The 22,092-nt window shown below is 37.6% G+C and overlaps 1 protein-coding gene across 2 annotated transcripts; it reads left to right on the top strand.

Annotated features, from left to right (window-relative positions):
• Positions 1–259: 259 nt before the first annotated feature.
• Muc26B (Mucin 26B) lies at positions 260–4,975 on the top strand. Of its 2 annotated transcripts, none has more exons than XM_067769365.1 (3): positions 260–318; positions 374–411; positions 3,252–4,975. In XM_067769365.1, exons 2-3 carry the CDS (start codon positions 396–398, stop codon positions 4,757–4,759), a joined length of 1,524 nt encoding a protein of 507 aa, XP_067625466.1. In that variant the 5' UTR covers positions 260–318; positions 374–395; the 3' UTR covers positions 4,760–4,975. The 2 variants fall into 2 exon arrangements, with proteins under 2 accessions (XP_067625466.1, XP_067625465.1); XM_067769364.1 differs by having other exon boundaries at positions 265–304.
• The last annotated feature ends 17,117 nt before the right edge of the window (positions 4,976–22,092 follow it).

The raw sequence follows: 22,092 nt of genomic DNA, 5'->3' as shown, positions 1-22,092 counted from the left end.
TTTTTTAATATGCATACATACATACATATTCAAAATTAATTATCAATATTGGATTGATAGCTCCCAACAACATATATTTTTCATACACATGCATGAACATACATACGCAATATCTGTTGCATATAAAATTAATTACTTAAAAATAAGCGATAAAATTGGTGTCGAAATAGTGATCTTAATTTGGTCACAACTGATCTTATCAATGAAGAGCTTTCATATAAAAAGAGGCAAATTTCGCGACTTTCGTCACAGTCCAAATCAAGCTTTTTGGCACACTTATCTCAAGTAATTTCGATCAACGCAGGTTAATTTAAAAAAGTTACGAATTCTGTAATTTATATGTACGTAATTAATGCTTAAATACAAATTTTAGGCTAAGGCAGCTGAACTATAGCATGAGAGAAATTATTGGTGAGTAAAGAGGAAATTTCCGCGATAGGTCGGTGAAAGTAATTGAAAATGGTTCACAAGTAGAAAAAAAAAAACAAAAAAACTCCAAAAGAAAATGCTTGAGCTCCAAAGGGAAATATGTAAATTCTTTGTTTGAACTGATCTGCGTAGAATAACCAAGCTTAGCACCATGTGCGACTCTGGAATGAGAGTGTGATCTTCTCCTAAAACTCTGGTACTATGGGGAAGCCTAAACGATGAGCTGATATTGGAAATCTTTAAGAAAATACCAAGATATTAACTGTTGTTGCTCTTCTATGATGGCAAATGTCTTAAAAAATGGACTACGTGGAAGATTGATTAACAAATATCGTCAAACAGTAACATTTAGCTTAGAAGACTAAAAATCTAGAAAAAGAAACAAAAGTGAACTAAAAGGAAAACACTGGTAAAATCAACCGAAATACGGGCCAATTCAACCGAAATTTCTGTCAATTTTTATCCATCGCAACAAGATGTTGAATTAACTGCGAACAAATCGTTGATTCGTAATTGGCCGTTTTAGTAGTCAAATGAACAAAAAAAAAGTTGTTGCGACAACTTTGTGCGAAAGTGCCTATGTGGCGGAATTTGCAAGGCAGATGATTTTTCACGGAGATCTTTTCATGGCAGAAATACACTCGGAGTGCTTGTCGAACCGTGCCGAGGGGCGGCCCCGCTTAGGAAAATTTTCTTCTAATTAAAAAACCGTATTTCCAAAATTTGTCTTGTTACTTTGCCCGGGGTGTGAACCCAGAGTCTTCGGTGTGGTAGGCGAAGCACGCTACCATCGCACCACAGCGGCCCCCATATACATACGTAAATATGTGCATACATATAGTACACAGCATAGATAAGTACAAAGTAGAGAGCGCAGTGAGCGTAAAATTCTCTTTTAAATTTGCTCATGTATTGACTGTTGATCGCTATTGAAATGACCAGTGAGATCAGTTGTGTTAACAAAAAAATCAGTTATATTGATTTGGAATCTGTCAATTTTACAGAATTTTGTTAACTCACGAGCGACGATTTCTCTTCTGTTGAAATGACTAAACTAATGTGTTCGCTTGACAAAGCACTCGGTCGAATTAACCATAATTCGATCAATTTCACGGAATCTCCGTTAAGTCAAGAACAACAGAACCAATTTGTTAATTTTACTAGCACCATTTCTTTCAGTGTAAAGAGCAAGAAAAAAAGAGAAATAAGATTTACCGTAAAAATCAAAGCATGTTCTGTACTTGTTCGTCTTTGATAATGTGACGTACATCTCTGACGGAGTGCAGATAACCATGTAAACGATCGTCGTCCCCTTCATCACACCCAAAACCGCTTTTCTACTTGGTCCAAAGTAGCATTTAACGACAAGAGTGATTCTTAGTGCTGGTTCAAAAAAAAAAAAAAAGATGGCCTCTTACTATTTTGAAATTATGGCTACCAGCAGTGACGTGGTTGCCAAAGTGCAAATGCGCTAGCTTTTTGCTTGATGTCAGCTGATACTACGTTTTGTCCTCATACACCATCAAATGTCTACTTTCCACTTCTTTTTCCAGTTTGGAGTAAGCAGAACTTACGGGCCGAAAACATATGTAAATGTCATTATTTTTCCAAAGCGGTTAAGTTCTGCATCCTGTATTATTTTCTCCAGCATCAAATTAAAAACAATTGCGTGCTAGGGGGTTACCCTGTTTGAAACCTGGTTTAGTTTTGAACGACTCGAAGAGTTCCTTCCCAATTCTGACTGAGCTGGTGGTGTTGCTGAACGCCATTTCGCTCAGCCGTTTAAGTGTTGCGGGAAAACCAAATTCAGACATAGCGACATATAGGCAGCTCCTTTTCGTGTTGCTGATTTACCAGGTCTGAAGGTGCACTGATACGGTCCGATCAGCCGATTTAATGGGGCTTCAATCTTTCGCACAACACGCTTAACAGGACCTTTTGTGCTATTTTAAGAAGGATTATTCCGCGATAGTTGACACAGCTTTTAGGAACCCTTTCTTGTGGACTGGCCAAAGATCACTAAGATTCCAATCGGGAGGCAAGCAGTCGTTCGGCCATATTTTGCAAAGAAGCTCATGCATGCGCCTTACCAATCACTCGTCGCCGTATTTGAATAGCTCTGCAGGCAATTCATTAGCACACGAGGCTTTGTTGTTTTTTTATCTGGTTACTGCTATTCTGACTTCGTATAAGCAGGTGGGGGACATTAATTCCGTCATCATCGATTGAGGGTTCGAGTTCATCATGCCTGGGGGATGCATCACTGTATCCATTTTCTCCATTTAAGATAGCCGAAAACTGTGCCCTCCATATTCAAAGTACTCTCTGGACATCAGTTACAAGGTCGCCGTTTGTTCTTACAGGATTTTTCCTCTGGCCAAACCAGTAAAATTTGCGGACGTTATCCCTCAGCATAGATTTTCAGGGCCCTTGGAACTCAGGTGATAGTTTATATATATATTTTTTAAACCAAATCACTCAACGAAGGTTCTGGAGAGTATTTTCGCTGGATGTCAAGTTGATACGATTGCTAGGCCCTCTGTCGACGCTATTTCAAACCCTGCTAGCAGTTTCCAGCAAAAAGGTGTGTTAATATTAATCTAGGCAAAAATCTATCTACATTATTTACAGAAGGGTGAAAAAAATGTGCTACAACCTCAAACAGGTAAACTTAAAAAGAAAATCATAAGCAGACATCGTTCATAGATTCTCATTAATATAGATTTGGTTAGCCCTAACTTAGCCCAGGTTCAATTCTTACTAAGTGTAGTTATTGGCCTTCTCCTTTCAAAAATTACAATTTTATCTTCTCTGCCTTTCAGTACTTCTTGGCGTTCTAAGCGCCGTGACGACTTTAGCCGATGCCGCCAGCTTTAGTCCCAATGCACGCGCAGTAGACAATGCCTTGTACAGACGTTTTTTGTGCTCCAAAAAGCCTGATGGTTTCAAAGCCATTGTACCAGGCAGTTGTTCAAGATATTTTCAGTGTCATAATGGTGAAAGTGTAGAAATTGCATGTCCCGCATATTATGATGCCACGAAAAATGCTTGCGTCGATCGAAATCCTGGTTGCATTGAAGATCGTCAAATAGTTGCAGCTGTCGGGCCAGTGTCACCATATGCGCCATGCGCTGGTAAAGAACGTGGTTATGTAGTGGGTCAGAATCAAGCGTATTGGTATGAGTGTTTCAATGGTGCGGTAGTAGCATCGGGTGTATGCCCGCAAGGACAAGAATATAATTTGGCGCTATTGAGATGTGATGTGAAATCGGTATGTGGTGGTGTTAACGAACCGCCATGTGCTGAGATAACGACACCATGTGCACCTATTGTGACAACTACAACATGTGCACCAGTGGTGACAACACCATGTACAACAGGAACCACAACAACATGCGCACGATCGACTGAAACTATAACAGCACCAACAACGGTCCAAGGAACAACAAACACAGGTAGTGGTACAACAAGTACAACATCTACAACAACAGCATCAACAATAACAACCGGAATAGTAACAGGAACAACAACGACAACGACAGCAACAACAACGTTTAAGGGTTCAACAGGATTTTTCACTGAAGGCACGAGCCCAGCAACAGCGCCAACAACAACAACAACAACAACATCAACAACACCAACTACAACAACATGTACAACTCGACCAACAACACCATGCACAACAAGAACTACAACAACATGTACAACATCCACAACAACGATGCAGGGAACAACAAGCACATATATTCCAATAACAATTAGCACTGGATCAGCACCATTCATAACGACACCCACTCCTTTTACAACAACAAAGAAAACAACAGAGACTGCCATATCACCACTCACTGGCACAACACCTTTAACAACAACAACAACGTGCTTAACAACAACTCCTTGCATAACAACAACAACAACATGCGTACCACCAAATACAACACCATGTACACAGCCAACACCAACAACTCCAGTTTGCATAACAGTAATAGTTCAGTGTACTACACAACCACCACCGATATGCGTCTCACCAAATTATCTACAACCACAGGCACCAAATAATTATGCCCGTCCAGCTGTTGGTTCACCCAGTATCATAGGTGTTTTACCACCACAAACTCACGAATCAAATGTCGATCTATATATACGTTATGCTTGTCGTGACAAAATTAACGGTTTTATGCTTGCCTCTCTAAGGAGTTGCAACGAATACTACATTTGCCGTAATGGGGATGCTGTGAAGGTGAGTTGCGGTGACAAATATTTCAATTCGTTGAAGGGTCAATGTGATTTACCACAGAATACTGGTTGTATACAACCATATCAGAACTTCTGAGAAAGCAAAAACAAAATTTCGTAATTTCAAAACCACGAATAACTACAAATGCACATATACAAGATAATAATGGGATTAATTGAATCAAAAAACAAAAAAAAAAATATTTTAATCAATTAGGTTTAGGCATACATATATATACACATACGTACACCGAAAAGAAAATTATGAATAAATATAATAATGAGTAAAATATACATAATAATGTATTAAAAATTCTGTGTTTTTATAAATTTACCTGAAAGACTTACAATATTTGGGCTTTTACTTGTCAAAGTAGAGATCGCAGGGATCACGAAAAAAAATACGCAAAAAACTTATATTACGAAAAAAATTTAATTAAGGGCATATTATGCATAACGCAGCGAGCCGTGTTTTCTCGTGTAAACCAGAATTCGTATGATATAAGAGCATTCATTTACCTCAGTGAGTGAAAGTATACCTGATTATAAATAAATAAATGTAAGGCGCGATAATTCCGAAGAGATCTAAGGCCGATCTTCTCTTCCAATTTGCGTCGTGCTCCTCTTGATTTTCCCTACAAATTGGCCGGACGGGACCTACATGTTTTATGCCGACACCGAACGGCATCTGCAAGGCAAATGAGTTTTCACTGAGAGCTTTTCATGGCAGAAATACACCCGGAGCGCTTGTCAAACACTGCAAAGGGGCGACCCCGCTTAGAAAAATTTTCTTCTAATTGAAACACCTTATTTCAAAAATTTTGATGTTGCTTTGCCCGGGGTGTGAACCCATGGCATACGGTGTGGTAGGCGGAGCACGCTACCATCACACCACGGTGGCCGCCAGTAAGTATGCCTGATTGCCATTATGAAATTTTTAGTACTTCATAGTGGTGAACGCGAGTGCCAGTGACTGCGACGTAAAGTGGCACGGCGTCACACATAATCTGGCCCTAAAAGTCGACTAAAATCGGCATATCCGAAAGTTCGATGAGTAAAAAAACAAACCTAATAGTTTTCTTGTACGTTTTGATGCGTTGATTTTCCGGCAGGGTGGCTAATTGATGTGAATTGTGAATTCGAAGCACTTGAAAAGTGGGGGCCGTAGGGTAACTTTTGAAGGTTCTCAACATAAATGTTTTCGTACAATTAAAAGCAATAAGGGCAGCACCCGCTTAATTTATACAAATGGACAACATTGGTTAATTCTTTGTATTTCTATAAATAGAACAAAAGCAAAAATATCAGATTCATTGAAACAGCCAACAAAAAAGCATATATTTAACACGTGATTACATACAAAGTATGTACTGTAATAAAATATGCAAGGAAGGCAATGGGGATAAAGTTTACAACAACTAAGGCACGGCGTGGCTGAATGCGTTTGTAACACTTCAACCATCGTAGGAGTGCGGGTTCGAAGAGATTCACATGGTCTAATCGGAACAGCTGTCGCCTTGTCCGTCCTGATGTCACGTTGTTTAAATTTTTCCCAAATTATCAAATAAATTATAAACAGCTGAAATTATAACATCAGACAATGACATATGTAAATGTTAGTAATTTCTGTAAAATTTTCACAAGCAAATCTTTAAACACACTCTTCACGCTTTCGATGCATCACATCCAACAACAACTTAAAATTAAGCTTGGTGATAAACTTGTCATTTAGATAAATTTACATAGCCTTAACCAACTACTCAAGTCACTAGACTTCTGTTCTTCAGACAAAGATAGGAGCGTTAACTAATAACATAAAGAACGCTCAATCAAACGATCGCTTCTATGAGAGCTGCATTTGAACAGCCTAACAGTCTAACCTAGAGGTGCCCGATGCCAATAGACTACCTTTTTTTGTAGTTGTATGAGTGAACTACAAAAGAACGATGAAAGAGGGTATGTGCATAGAATTTGAGCGTGAGATTTTTTTGTGCCTAATGCAGTGGTCAACAAAATTTAAACCGCGGCTGTATTGGTAAGTGTAAAATTATCGTAGTAGTAGTGTATAAGTCGTTGATTAGTGAACAACGAGGCAAGATATACGCACGCCTCTTTTATTGCTTGAAATGAAATTCTCGTCAAATGAATAATGGATATTTGGTTAGGGAACGGAGACCTCTGTTGAAAAGCAAAGCGACGAGGCAGAGCTATAAATATGAATAGAAAGCGATATCTAGAAATTTGCAGGGATAAAAAGGAAGACGGGAGAGGAAATAGCAACGGCACCTTTACAATTTAACTATGTTTTTTAGGTTAACAAATAAAAAAGGCGCTAAAAGGCTTTAGCATTTTCTAATAACATATACCTTGGCCTGCACGCTACTTAAATTACTGCTCCTTTTAAAGCATCAGAAAGAAAAATATTTCTGTAAAATGAAAAAAGGTGAGTATGATTCGCAAAAGCTTCAGCTTTAGTGGCCGTGGCCGTTCAAAAAGGAAAAAAGGCGCAAGAAATGAAAATTCAACAATTCTCATTTCAGCTCACTTGTATAAATTCTTACATTTTCCCTCATTTTTTCATTTCCAATCCTCCTCGTAGCTACATATTGCTACTGATGTTTTGAAAAAGCAATTTCATTTGATGGTGCTTTATGTGGGCATTGAGAGTTGGCAGCAACAAAATCGCGAGAAATGTTCAGTAGAGCAATAGGCGCACAAATAGTAGACTGAAATCAAGAGGAGGGCATTGGAGGATGCAAAGATTGAAATGGTTAGTTAGAAGGTCATTTGAAGTTACAAAATGGTGGTAAATGCAATCCCTTTGGTGGTAGTATTAAAAAAAAAAATAATAATAATTTCGAAAGAAACGCTTACTTGCGATCATAAAAGGTGAGCTGTTGAAAAAAAAAAGAAAATGTAGATAATAAATTTTAAGTGTAATGAAACGTTTAAACTAGAAAATGTATATAAGTTGATATGTTTCAATGACAAATAAGATTTTTCATCTGCACGGCAGAATAGTATATTCCTCCTATGAGTATTAAGAGTATCCTTATCAATATCCCATTATTATGTTATACAGTGAAAAATGCTTTCAAGTATAACGCACCACTATAGAACTCTTAGTCCCGTCAATTGTAAAACAAAACTTGTTTCAAATATCCTCCTAGAACACCAAAGGCTCAAAAATAGTTTATGTAACGCCAGTTGATTCATGGAGATTTGGCTATTTCTCGAATACATTTGCCCTTTTCTCCAATATATTTGTCGTTTTCGAAAAAAAAAAAAAAATTGGTAAAGGTGTAAATCAGAAGTAAAAACGACGGAAAATTTGCGAAAATTTACAGTTTTTGTAGTTGTATTTGTGTAAAGGGAGAGTCGTGAGAGAAACTTATTTTCATATAAGTTAACTAGTAGACCCGACAGACGTTGTTCTGCCCTAAATTTGGCCTATCCGCATACATCTTAATAAGCTTTTTCCGTCTAATTCTAACTTAAAAAAAATATCATAGTACCTCTAAATCGCGGGCCCCCTCAGAAACCCCGGGCGCGGGGCTAATCTCCCACCCTCTCGGCGGGCCTGGTGATGTGCTATACCCCTGCAAAAATCGCGAGTACTCCATGCATGCATGTATGGAGTACTCGCTATGGACCAAGCGAGTGCTCCAAAATTAACCACAATTCATACAAAAAATATGGTCCAATTAACATTGCGATGTCCTAGGACCGGACCATATACTCCAGCTCCGCATTACATCAGAGTAATCCATGGAGTACCCACAGTCCAATAAACATCGTGTAGTGATTACAATCGTTAAAAACGAGCAATGATCGGCTTACAATATGTTCGTGTAGAAACATGAGTTGGTCCATCGCTGCATTACAGTGGAGTAGAATGGTAAGTACTCCAGTGGACCACATGGTCCAACGATTTTTGCAGGGACTTGATATCATTCGCTTTAATATTTTTTATTGATAAGCACGTTGTTTAATCAAACACCAACCAATTACACGGAAGTATATCCGCGCCACCTGAAAATGTAAGTGCCGGTGCGTATACGTAACATTTTATTATTACGTATAAACAAATAAAAAAATTTGCAATAAAATAATACTGCGACTATAAACTGAAATATAACCTATCCTATATTTCAAGTTAGATCAAACTTCATACGGGGTGCAAAACAAGTTCAAAATCGGTTCAGTAGTTTAGGAGTCCATCGGCTCCAAACATAGTGGCACGTGATTTTTATGTATTATAAATCTCAAGGTAAAAGCGAAACCTAATAAACTCTTTTCTCAGCTAAATCTCAGTCGCTGAGAATTTTAAATATGGGTGGTTTGGTAGAAGTACAATCGTTGTATTGGTAGTGTCTTAGGCGCTCATTTTTTTAGTAAAATAGGTTTTTTGAAATTCGTAAAATAGCATCTTTCTATGTTGCTACTTGTGGTTGTTCGGTATTTAATAAACAAAAAGGAATATTAATATGAGTGCAGTGATCGCGAAAAATATTTTCAGTAGCTAGTGTAGGCTGTAGAGCTGTAGAGACTGTACGAGGCTCTTTTGGGCACCTCTAGTCTACGGCAATGGTGGGAAAAATTTTAAATGTAAGTGTATTGGTTAGAACAATAGCATGAGCAACCCTGTAGAAAACTTAAGCTTAAATCGGAGCATGTTTTTGGCATGTTTATTAAAAACATTTGTAGAAAAATTTTCGCAAAATATTATTCGGTGCATGCACTTAAACTTTATATAGACTGCTAAGTGCGTAGCTTTATCTAAATTTATGAAATTGCTACCCAGAAAATTAGTACTGCTTTCAGTATCCATTATACTTAGTTGCAACTGAAATGTGTATTTCCATTTTATCTCTACACTATTCTCCACTTCTATGACCGAAAAGTGTGTGTGTCTACGATTCATCGCAAACCGATTCAGCTATAGGTCATACAGTATGACCCACAGAGATGGCTCTATCCACTCAGCTTTGTTGCTCAACCTTTTTGACACATTTTATTACTTATCTACTATAAATTTTTAGTCCCAAATTGGTATGGAATATTTTTCGACGCGCTACTCAGAACTTGACGAGTGATACTGGAGTTTGAGCACTGCATTATTAGCTATACTTTCGCTGTTCACCATTTTTATCAATTATTATATAGATATTGTTACGAATATTAGTGACACTAAGTGATACTCACATCCCTAGTCTGATGCTAAGTAAATGAAGTCACAACAACAATAAAGCAGACAGTCACTTGTGTCTACATAAACGAATCAATCATTATTTCTACACATATGAACGTATACGCAGCGGAGAAGCAACGCACAACCACATGCATATATCTGAGATAATTCCGAAAGTATGCAATGAAAGAAGCTATAAAATCGTGCATCTGTAGTTACAGCTGAGAAATTTTATAGCTGATGGCCAACTAGTAGATTCTGGAAATGGAAGCGCCTAGAAGATGCGAACGAGGAAATCAGAGAGTATAAAAAGGCAGCAACAGTAGAGGCGCGACAATCAGTTGGATATAAGACGCTATCTAGCGAGCAATAGCAGTTTTATTTTGAAAATCAGTTTCAATTAAGCAATCTATTGATTGTGAAGTATCAGTGTTATTGTGAAGTACTTTAATAAATGCCATTTTGCATTATTAAATATTGGAGTTATTTATTCAACAGTTTAGCGATACGAACGTTAGCAGAAGGTTGCAAATAAGAGGAATTGCAGTAAATTCGTTACAATATAATATCAATGTTACCCATTTGTATTTGAGTAGCGAAACTGGTTTATATTGTTATTGTTAATTTTTTTCTTTCTAAAAATATTGCAAGAATATATAAGTAATTGCTATAAAAAGAGAATTGCAAATGCAATTATATGCAACATTTGTACAATTCCATTTAATTTCTAGCATTGTTTAGTAAATTGACATTTAGATTTTCAATTAAAAATGCTAATAAAGTAATCCAAGCAGCTTACTGAGTTTTGAAAATCATTTATTTAATTAAGATTTAATTATTATAATGAAAAATCACAATCAATATTTATCTTCTTGCAAATGTACATAGTACGTGATTCGCATTGAAAATTTTTGTTCAAATATTTTATTTCGATTAAGATGCATTCCACATACTTTTAAGTACAAACGTACATACGAACACTAAGGATATATTGTTGGCACAAGTTATATCAAAATATGATAGTGATTGAAAAAATTAATAATTTGTTTTAGTTAAGCATTAATAAGAACTTGGCAATTTTTGGGAGAGTTTTCCTTTGTTTGGACAGAGGAGAAACAGGGAAAGAATAAGAGGAATACTAATGAAATAACAGCTATATTAAATCTAACTACATAAACCTTTAGAATCACAGGTTTTTTTTAATATGCCTCTTCTAGACACCGGTATATTTTAAATCACCATGCAACCTTTGCCTTTACTGGGGCAATTCTTTAAAGTTGAGTTCCTTGAAACACAATGTTGGTCAGTCGACACAACTGAGCTCAGCCTCTTATACTCTAAAATCTTTAATGATGCCTCAAAACCTGGTTCTGGGTCTTTATCAGGGGGTGTTTGTTGAATACAACGGTGACAAGTTTCAATTTTCTGTTGGGGGTATCTTTCAGTGCTCCAGACTGAGGTTATCGCAATTGTCCATGCTCCGGATTATGTGAGATAGAATAGATAGCGAGCCAGATTTATATTCGTATACAGTGAGAGAAAAGCAGCAATACATACATACAACCGGACTGTCTAGCGACGCAAATTTCAGAGAAAGAAACAAGGTTTATAACGGTGGCGCGTCCACTGACCAAGCTATGTTGGTACTCATCAATGATAGACTTTGTTGCAAAGGCAAGTTTTACTTTAATCACTTTCTCGAAGATTTTCGAGCAAACAGAAAGCTTGGAGATGGGTTTATAGTTTAGTACATCGTTTTTGTTGCTTGACTTAATAACTGTAGTAATCATTGTACATTGTTTTTGTTGCTTGACTTAACAACTGTAGTAATCATTGTCATCATATCATTTTTAATGAAGCTTGTAGGGCTGAGATGTCATTAAGTACATGCAAAGTCGACCGTTTTAACTTATGTGAAAGCGAAGCGAGTTCAAGCCAATTCGATTTACAGTAGACTTCGAAATCACAAGAAAATTAGCCTTGATTACGTTTACTTTGCATCCTGCTGTACCAAATTGGCTTACCACCACCTTCTACTGAATTGACCTTGAGCTCCAAGTTTGTAGTGCTTTTAGAACAGTGCTTGACGAATCAGAAATGTATCTAATCGATATACTCACACAACGGTATGTGTAACTAGCAGCTAAGATGAGATAACTCAACAAAGGGGCGCGCTGCACATATCGATGCATTCCTCTCCTGCAACTCTGGTTATCACCAAAGCACGGCGAAGTGAATTTCTACTTAACCCAGCTCGTCACCGGGATTATCTTCAACGTTTAAAATACGAAGATAAAAGTAAATACGATAAATGGAGACTGCGTAGCATGTTTGTGGAAGATTGCACTCATTCAGTGTATGTGAGGTCCTCCCGGACCGAACAGATTAACACTACCCAGACATTTGTGCGGAGGGTGCTCGAAAGTAACCAAAAATGGACAGGGGTGTGCGCCAATATCGGAGAGATTGTGACGTGCATAAAAGGCATAGAAAGGGTCTACCAAAGACAGGTACTCACGTAAAACATATATCGGAATTATACAATCAACCATCCAATAGAATACATGTTGGTATTACTGTCCCACACTGACTTCGGGACTTTCAATGCCTTCTCCTCTAAAGTAAAAAAAGCGTAAATTATTCCAAAAATTGTTTGGGTTGTCTACTACTCATTTTTATGTTAGACCTTTAAAATTCCCCAAATTATCAAATCATTTTACGTTCTATTTACATAGTATGTAGTTGGTTGATTTGATAATGCCGTTTCATTTATGCTTGAGTTATGTACTTAGAGAGGTAATTTTTCATACTTTTGCTGAGATAACGCGTTTTCGAACACAAAATGCGTAATTTTAACGTACAATTGTCAAAATTGTTTGGTCTGGTTCGGTTCAAACCATTTCGGTACATTTTTCTTTGCATATTAAATTACCTTCATAATAATCTTTAAGATAAACGAGCAACTAAATTATACTTTGCCTTGCAAAGAAGGCTCGCCTACGAAAAATGTAATTAATTTCATGAAAAAAAGCAATATGTTAATTAAAAGAGATAACCATTGCAAGACAAATTGACAATTCAAGCTTTCAATATGCTCAGCTACACCTGCGGTCAGAGTTCGTTGGTCAATGTCAACATATTTCTTTGAAATACAAAGGCGAACAAAGTAGGTAATAAGAAAACAGAAAAAAAAAATTTAACAAATATACTTGTATGTAGAATCATTAAAAATGCCATCAAAGTATTAAGCAACTTTTACTAAGTCGTCTTTTGCTTGCTAGTCTTTTGCCTGCCACCATTAGCAACCCTTAAACGTAACAAATTACAACAAACATCACCTTGCTAAACACACTAATTTTTGCTTCGCTGCTCAACTTGTGGCTTTTATCGTACACTCTTTTTCTATTTTATGCTTACATTTCTATCTTATCTTGGAAATTTTTAATTTCGTTTTCTTTACAAATTGGCTACTTGTTTGATTGTCATTAAGCAGAAAGAGCGTGGCCGTACTCAATGGCGGTGCAATGAGGAAAAAAAAAGTGTCTTAAAAATAAAGCCTTTTACGATTGCTTTCAAAAGCTTTGCACTTTTTTCAATAGTTGTGTGGCGTAAAGATGCTGGCGGCGTGGTTGACGTTGTAGTAAGTGCAAACAAGCGTATTAATTGCCAGAAGTGGTGATATTAAAGAAAAGGGAGAAAAAATTAAAACGCAGCAGCTCTCAAATAAAATGTTAAAAGGTATATGGAGGGCCTTAAAAAATGACTAAAACCAAAGAATAAAGCAAGGAAAAATTCAAGTACAAAAATAAAAAAAATTGAGTAATTTTTTTTTGCGATAATATTTTTCCTAAGCACGCCATTAACAACAATTAGGATTAAAGTATATCAGGGAACTTGAGCTCATATAGATACTTTGATATATATGGACGCTGCTGACAACAGAAACCAAACGCCTTAAAGCATGCTATAGTTTTAAGTTTTGCCATATTTTGCAGATCTGAGCTGAGTTAAAGATCACGCCACAGTAGCGTACAAAATAATAGCAGTGACAGTTTGTTTTTCAAATTTCGTCAGCTCAATTCTTTTTTTTTTTTTTTTTTTGTAGGTGTTTAAAGAAATGAATTTAGTAACTGGATTACAAAGACTATGCAAATTCAAAATCAATGCGAAACTGATACAATTAGAAAAAAAAAAAAAAAAAAATGGTCACTGTTTGTTTTCCACTCGCCGCTGTATATCATCGCTGATAAGAAAACAGCGTTTCTCAGTATAAACTCAAAACATTTTTAGTTCAGAGAGAGCGTTTTCAAAAACAATTTTTAGTTTGAATATTCTTTATTCCAATTCTTAAAACGGGTGTAATTTCAGTTATTTGTCGATTTATAAAAGTCGACTGGGGTATTCACATTAGTCTGGAGACTTATTAGAAATGGAATTTTTTTATCCTAATAGATAAACGTAATATCTTTTTTGTTGAGTGAAGTTGTGTTAAAGGGCACTCCCAGTTATCGTGAAATTTCAAAGTCTGTCGTAAAAGAGTTGCAATAAAGTACATATAGATGGAAAGGGCATCCGGGACTGTTGGAGTTTCAATTTGGGAATCAAAATCCGTAGGAGAATCTTATAAAATTAAAATCAAAATTACAAAGTAATATTGCTGTTGCAATAAATAATCATCAATCTACATATGCTTAAGCTACAACCAAAGAAGTCAATGAGTTAGTTTTACCTAACGCCAGAGGCTACATAGTCAATGTTCCAACCTAAGCTTACTCGTTTCAAAAGCTGCACAGTACAAAACTGTTCTCTCAGAGAGCTCTACTAATCTAAATATAAGAACTCGCGTTGAATACTTTTAGGCAGCTCATTAAACGAGTAAAAATAACACAAATGTCAATCAATGCAAAACGCCCCTGCGTGGAAATATCGTCAGATACGAATGCAGTTGCACCAAGGGGAAGCACTGACGTTTTGGAAGTTATGGCAAAAATGCATGCCGACTTTAATAGAAGCATGTCGTAACTATCCACAAGAATGGTTACCATGGATAATAAACTTGAAAATGTCGCAACGAAAGAAGATTTCGTAATATTAACTACGGAGCTACATACTGTTAAAGCACAAATATGCCAGCTAGATGAAGAAAACCTAGGGCTCAAAAATGCACTTGTTAAAGTATCCCGTGCAGATAGAAAAAAGCTTGGATACCTAGAAGAACAGTCGAAGAAAAAGGCCCTTATTTTTAGAAATATCCCGGCTAAGGATTCGACCACGGAAGCGGTTCAGTGAGTACGTAAAGAAAATTTAAAAATGGGAAACCGTGTTGAGGTTGTAGGAACTAGATGGTTGGCAGAAAGAAACTCGAAAATTACCGTAGCGGCGGAATTTGTTACAGAGGACGGAGCTACAGAATTTTTAATGCACACCAAAAATCTGGCTGGTACAGCGATTTCAATCTCTAGAGACCTAAGTAGAGAAAAGCTGCAGCAGAAAAAAGCAATGTTGCAACTTAAAAAACGTTTTGCGTCATTAAAAACCGGCATCCCTGTATTGGTGCGTGATCATAAACTTAGAATCAACAATAAATGGTATTCCTGGAATCATGAACAACGTCTTGTGTGTGGGAAAGCCGATGGTCTCACCGAGTTTAAGAAGATTTATGGCGATAAAATTGGCTCAGCCTTCATAGATTATAAGCAACTTTTGAGTTTTGCCATAATTTGCCGATCTGAGCTTGAGTTAAAGATCACGCCACAGTAGGGTACTAACAATAGCAGGGACAGTTTGTTTTTTAAATTTCGTCATGTTAATTCTTTTTATTTTTATTGTAGGTATTTAAAGATTTGGCGGCCACCGTGGTGTGATGGTAGCGTGCTCCGCCTATCACACCGTATGCCCTGGGTTCAACTCCCGGGCAAAGCAACATCAAAATTTTAGAAATAAGATTTTTCAATTAGAAGAAAATTTTTCTAAGCGGGGTCACCACTCGGCAGTGTCTGGCAAGCGCTCCGATTGTATTTCTGCCATGAAAAGCTCTCAGTGAAAACTCATCTGCCTTGCAGATGCCGTTCGGAGTCGGCATAAAACATGTAGGTCCCGTCCGGCCAATTTGTAGGGAAAAATCAAGAGGAGCACGACGCAAATTGGAAGAGAAACTCGGCCTTAGATCTCTTCGGAAGTTATCGCGCCTTACATTTATTATTATTTTTTTTTTTATTTAAAGAAAAAATCTCAATGAATTTAGTAACTGTAGTAAATTAAAATCGGAAACGTTTTCGAAAAATTTTGGAGAATCGAAAAAAAATTTAAGAATAATTTATCTGAAGTTTGCTAACGTTTTTAAGTGCATAGTTTTGTATCAAAACCAATTTTAGGCTGATTGAGTGCGAGTTAAGGGTCTCTCAAAATTCGTACTGATTTTTAGTATTTTTGTTTTTTTTCAGAAGCTTGTATAAGATTTCTTTTATGTTTAGAAATAAGTTTGCTCAACTAGAAATCAGTTTTTCTGAGCAGGGTCACCCCTCGGCAGTAGCTTGGAAAATACTCCGAGTATATTTCTGCAATTATAAGCAGAAAAAGGAACATGTAGATCCCGTCTCGCCAATTTGTACGAAAAATTAAAAAAGGAGCATGACGGCAATTTCAAATAAGCTTACTCGAGTGTAGTACTCCCTCTTTCGAGGAGCTACCTACTAAAAGCTGACCTCCAACGGTGCGAGCGTTTCTTATAACTAGAGAAGCGTTTCCATTACTTCAGGTACGGAAGCACGCCACATCAGCTCTTTGGCCACTCTCTCATTAGTTAGCTAAGCGAACGTCTTTCCGTTTCGCGAGTAGAATACTCCTCAAGTATCTGCTGACAATATCTTATTCGTCGCTTCTGCAGCCATCACAAGGATAGATGGCCTATTGTTACTTCCACGCTCTTTCGTTTTTGTACGAAGTGATCGCGTTCGAAAAAGGTATGGCGTGTGTCTTCTATGAGCACACAATATGGACAGCTCGGATTTTCTGTACATTCTGTGTAGATGTTCCCGTGACCTATTAAAAACTGTATGAGGTAGATCTCAACCATCCATGTGGCCGCTCCAACAAGGGCTTCACCTCGCGAATCAGTTCACTGGTCCAGTTTCGTGCAGCTCTGTAGCTCTGTTGCTATTGCCAGTGTGGGATAGATTCTTTAAGCTCGGAAGTAGTAAACTTTTGTTTTTTCCTCAGCGAGGTGTATCGGTGTAGTTATCGGAACGAAAAAGATGGCACCCCTCTGCATTGGACTGAGGTGATAGCTGCTCGGTACTTATGGAATTTCATTCAATCATAGAATCCTAAGCCGATGCAAGCAAATTTCTTATACAAGGGATTAGGCGCCTATGCGTGCCATTAACCGAATTTGATACCCTATGGTCTGCATAATATTTTCGCAGAACTCTTGAAAGCAGTCTGAAAAGATAAGCCTGCTATCTAGTCTGACCGCAATGTAGTTTGTGGAGCCGCGTTTTTCAAATTGCTGATCCCCGTCAACGAATAAGGAAAAGAGGGATTATTTTATTATAATTTTTTGTTTTCATTATGAAGATCTTGTGTTCAAGTATATCTGGAAAACACTAAATTTTTTTTGAAGACTGAGGTGCTACAGTTCCGCTGGTCTTAGCTCACAACACAGAATCGACTGGCGCGCCTTGTTGGATGGCAATAACTCTTCAAATGGTCGTAAGTAAGAGGCGAGGCAATAGATAAAGGCTCTAGACCAAGAGGAAATCCTTATCGACACGCACCTCTAAATACAGTTAAAGAAGAAAGCCTCACCGTGAGCGAGGAATCAAGTGATATACTGTTGGGGATTTCTTTTTGTTTACCATTTGTGCCATTGTACCGTTTAGGCTGCAAACTTCACTGAAAATTTTATCTAGACCTTTTTTCATATATTTCCTCTATTCAAATCTAAAAGACCGACAACAATAAGTAAATAGCATTGAAAAATTATGGTTGAATGCTCAACAATAGACGTGCTTGAAAAATATTTTCCATTGACATTTTATATTGAAGTCGATGATTTGAATAACTTGGTAAAATGGTAAACTCTTTGCATAGCCAGAGGGATGATATTTTTGGTGTAATAAGCTGCTGTGGCTCATTTAATTTTCATTCGTTTTAGAAATTGCTACTCAGCACCCAACTCCTTACACCCTCAAGCTGCTGTCAACGTTTTTAGAAACCAGCATATTTTAATAAGCAATAAAGCGCAGAGATTTGAAAAAGGGGAAACAGCAGCTGAGGTGAATGGCATAGCAGACACTGTTGTGTGATTAGTAGTAAGCCAATCAACCATTCTATAAGAGCTTGTTAAGCTACGAAGTGAAAAAGGAAGCTGGGTGCTGCTTATGCAACTTCAGTGGACAGAGTGGCTAATTTGCTTGTTTTGATTTTATTTATATTGGCTTTTGGTGGAGGACTATTAAATTTTGGGATCATTTGTTGTAATCCAGTTAAAGCAGCCGCCAGCTGGTGAGGAAATAGAAAAATATGGCAGAATTGAAATGTTATGAGAGAGAGGAAGGTGAAAGTTGAATTTGTTAATCAAATTGCAGATAACGAATAATGAATTATAAATGATGAGGAATGAAGAATAAATAACATATAGATAGGGGAAGAATCTCAAGGAAGTCATGTTTCAGTAGCGGTATTTATTTTGGACTTATTGAATGTGAAACTATTCAGCGCAAATAATTTATTTTTTTTCAAAGAGAGGCTCTCGATGGCCTACATCATAAGGCTAAAACCAAAATAATTAAAAATGGCTACTGCGAGCCAGTTTTGTTCATGGTTAGTGTCCTCAGTGAGTTCCGGATGGCGGCACATTAATTCAACGAGATTGCTTCCTAATGGTGCTCAACTAACCACATGCTTTCTTTCTCTGGAGAACATAAGTAGGAGTGAAAGATGCACGTTTCCCACCTCTGCCAAATTTCGAAAAACCGTGCGCACAGAAATCTGCGTCGTCTTGTTTGTAGCCCTGGATATCGGCGGAGAAAGTGACGAATTTACTCCTCTGCCATCTTCTTGCTGAGGGAGTGGTCCAATAGCGAAATGAGCTCTGGTGACACCCATAAATACTCTCACTGCAGATTTGTTAAGCTTGAGAAGAAAGCTATTTGCTTTCCTATCCCCACATGGCCGTTAGGACCTTTATACCCCGTAATGAATCCGGTTTGTCCAGATTAAGTCTTTTGTACTAACCTAATATTCCTTAATTTTTCTCAGATTATAACCCAGCGGTTGTCGTACAGAGCTGTCCGTCTCACTTGGCCATCTCATCTGCAAATTGATTCCCCACAATACCGATGTGCACCGACCCAGCAGAGAGAGATATTCAGCGCCATATTGACGCCAGCGAGACCCGACACTTCTGCACAACGTCCCACTTTGTCGCGTCGGATTCTAATGCCTTTAAGGCAGCCTCGCTGTTGATAAATATTGTGACGAATACTAGCAACACTAAGGGGTACTATCATCTCTAAGATGATACTGAGCAGTGAATTGTATGCACGTAACCAAATTAATCATTATGTCTACACATATGTCCATACAAACAGCGGAGAGCAACGCACAAACACATGCATATATCTGAGATACTCCCAAAAGTATGCAATCATTTCTGCAAGTATCACTCACATATACACGCGCATGGGCTATGAGAGAAACTATAAAGTCGTGCATCTGTAGTTATAGCTGAGAAATTTATAGCTGATAACTAACTAGTAAATTCTAGAAATAGAAGCGCCTAGAAATATGTCAACGAGGATACCAAACAGTATAAAAAGCAGCAACAGTTTAGGCGCGACAATCAGTTTGATTTAAGCACGCTATCTGTCGAGAAGTAGTAGTGTTATTTTGAAAGTAGTCTAATAAAGACCAAATTGCATTATCGAATATTGGAGTTATTTATTCAACAGTTTAGTGATTCGAGCGTTAGCAGAAGTTTGCAAATAAGAGGAATTGCACTAAATTCGTTACAATATCTATGCATCAATGCCTAGGACTATAGCATCCTGGGGGAGTACCTGCAGATTCCTTGAGTATATTCCAGCCTCTGTAAACAAAATAAAAATAAATATAAGGCGCGATAACCTCCGAAGAGATTTTAGGCCGAGTTTCTCTTCCAATTTGCGTCGTGCTCCTTTTTTAATTTTCCTTACAAATGGGTGGGATGGGGCCTTGTTTTTATGCCGGCAGATGAGTTTTCACTGGCAGCTTTTCATGCTTGCCAAACACTGCCGAGGGGCAACCCCCCTTAGAAAAATGTGCTTCTAACCGAAAAAACTTGTTTCTAAAATTTTGATGTTGTTTTGCCCACGGCGGCCGCCTCCAGCTTCAGTAACTTTTTCCATATTCCAGCCGTCTGCGCAGATTTTAATGCCTCCACCACTGTATAGGGCTTCCTCCCATCCCTTCCTTGAAGGATATCTTATTTTCGTCATCTTGTCATGCCATCCAATATCCCTGCGTGCCCGAATCCGGTTGATTTCCACATGTTGTCGTATAGCCACTCTCCCGGCCAAACTCTGAATGACAACTTATACTCTACATTTATTACTTCCAACATTTCACTCCATTTTAAGAAACTAACATAATCCTCGCTCCCTTTAATCTCTTTCTTTTTTCCTTCCTGCTATAAGTGGCACCCTTTTTATACTCAGCTGGGCAGAGCTCACAGAGTATATTAATTTTGTTCGCATAACGGTACCCGTAAGGGCATAAACTAATCGAAATAGATATAGACTTCTATATATCAAAATTATCTGAGCGAAAAAAGTAGTTCATTTAGCCATGTCCGTCCGTCCCTAAACACTTGAGGGAATTTTGAGGTATCTTGATGAAATTTGGTATGTAGGTCCTTGGGCACTTATTTCAGATCGCTATTTTAAATTAACGAAATCGGACTCTTCGCCTACTTTTTCGATATCGAAAATTTCGAAAAACCGAAAAAGTGGCATAATTCATTACCAAAGACGGATAAAGCGATGAAACTTGGTAGGTGGCTTGGCCGTATGACGCAGAATAGAAAATTAGTAAAATGTTGGACAATGGGCGTGGCACCGCCCACTTTTAAAAGACAGTAATTTAAAAGCTTTGCAAGCGGTAATTTGGCAGCTGAGTATGTAATGTTCGGTTACACCAGAACTTAGCCTTCCTTACTTGTTCTTGTATACAGCTGTTAAATTCTTATGGCTTTTTCAAGGCATTCCACTTAATGTTCACCCTAGATATGCTAACGAAGGTTTTACATTCATACGAACTTTAAGAAATAAATGTAAACGGAACTTAGTGTAGGCGAAAGTGTGAGGAAGGCAAAAGGTAGTAAAATCTTAAATTTTATTACTCAATGTTTTTATGAGAAAAAGTGCTAAATGAAACAGCTGAAAGGAAGTGTTTTGTGTCTCATGCTACTTTTATACTACTCGTATGCAGGTAGCCATAAACAAATGTCTGAAGAGTCCAAATGCCCATATTTTCCGTAGTTTTAATTTTAATATTAAAATTATTGAAATAAAGATGACGCAAATATAAGAACAATAACCATGGACTGCTGGAAGGAAGCTTTCAAAAATTTCCTACCAGCGCCTATCGAATGGGTTATACCAGCATCGGGAGTTGAATTGAATCTGTTATAATGAAGTAGTAGTTAGGAACTGCTTCTTAAATAAAGGCAAGAGAGTGCTCTCCACCAAGAAGCGTAACTTTTACCCTCCACTAGTTCTCGATCTAGGTTCATGATACAGGGTTGTGACAGAGAACGAGGTTTTCTAAATAACCTGCATGTCTCTTGATACCGTGATCAAGTGGTTTTAACCTTGCAGACTATTTTATACGCAAGCACTGGGTTTGTCCACGAGGAGGTAGAGCGGGGATGTACCTATGGTCCAGTTTAGTAGGTTTTGTAGCTTGGGATTATATTTACTTGACAGCAAACTGTTATGTAAGATTGTGTGTGTGACAGAGCTAGCAAAGAGCTTGATTGGTCTTCAGGCTGGGTTGCAATGAGCCTTCAAACGTGCTGAAATGAAAATATTATTCGTTTCTAGAAAGGCAGATTACTATACCCCGGTTTTTTGTCCCGGTAAGCGATTCAATCTTAATTCCTTTTAGTGCAGTTAAATGGAGAACTAACATGGGCCTGGAATCTGGAGTATTTGTTTACGGATGCATAAGGCCCGAAATGAGAGTTGGACAGAGCGGTT

Source organism: Eurosta solidaginis, chromosome 2 (genome assembly GCF_040869045.1).
Source record: "Eurosta solidaginis isolate ZX-2024a chromosome 2, ASM4086904v1, whole genome shotgun sequence".
Classification (NCBI taxonomy): Eukaryota; Metazoa; Arthropoda; class Insecta; order Diptera; family Tephritidae; genus Eurosta; species Eurosta solidaginis.
This window is presented reverse-complemented; position numbering and strand designations above follow the sequence as displayed.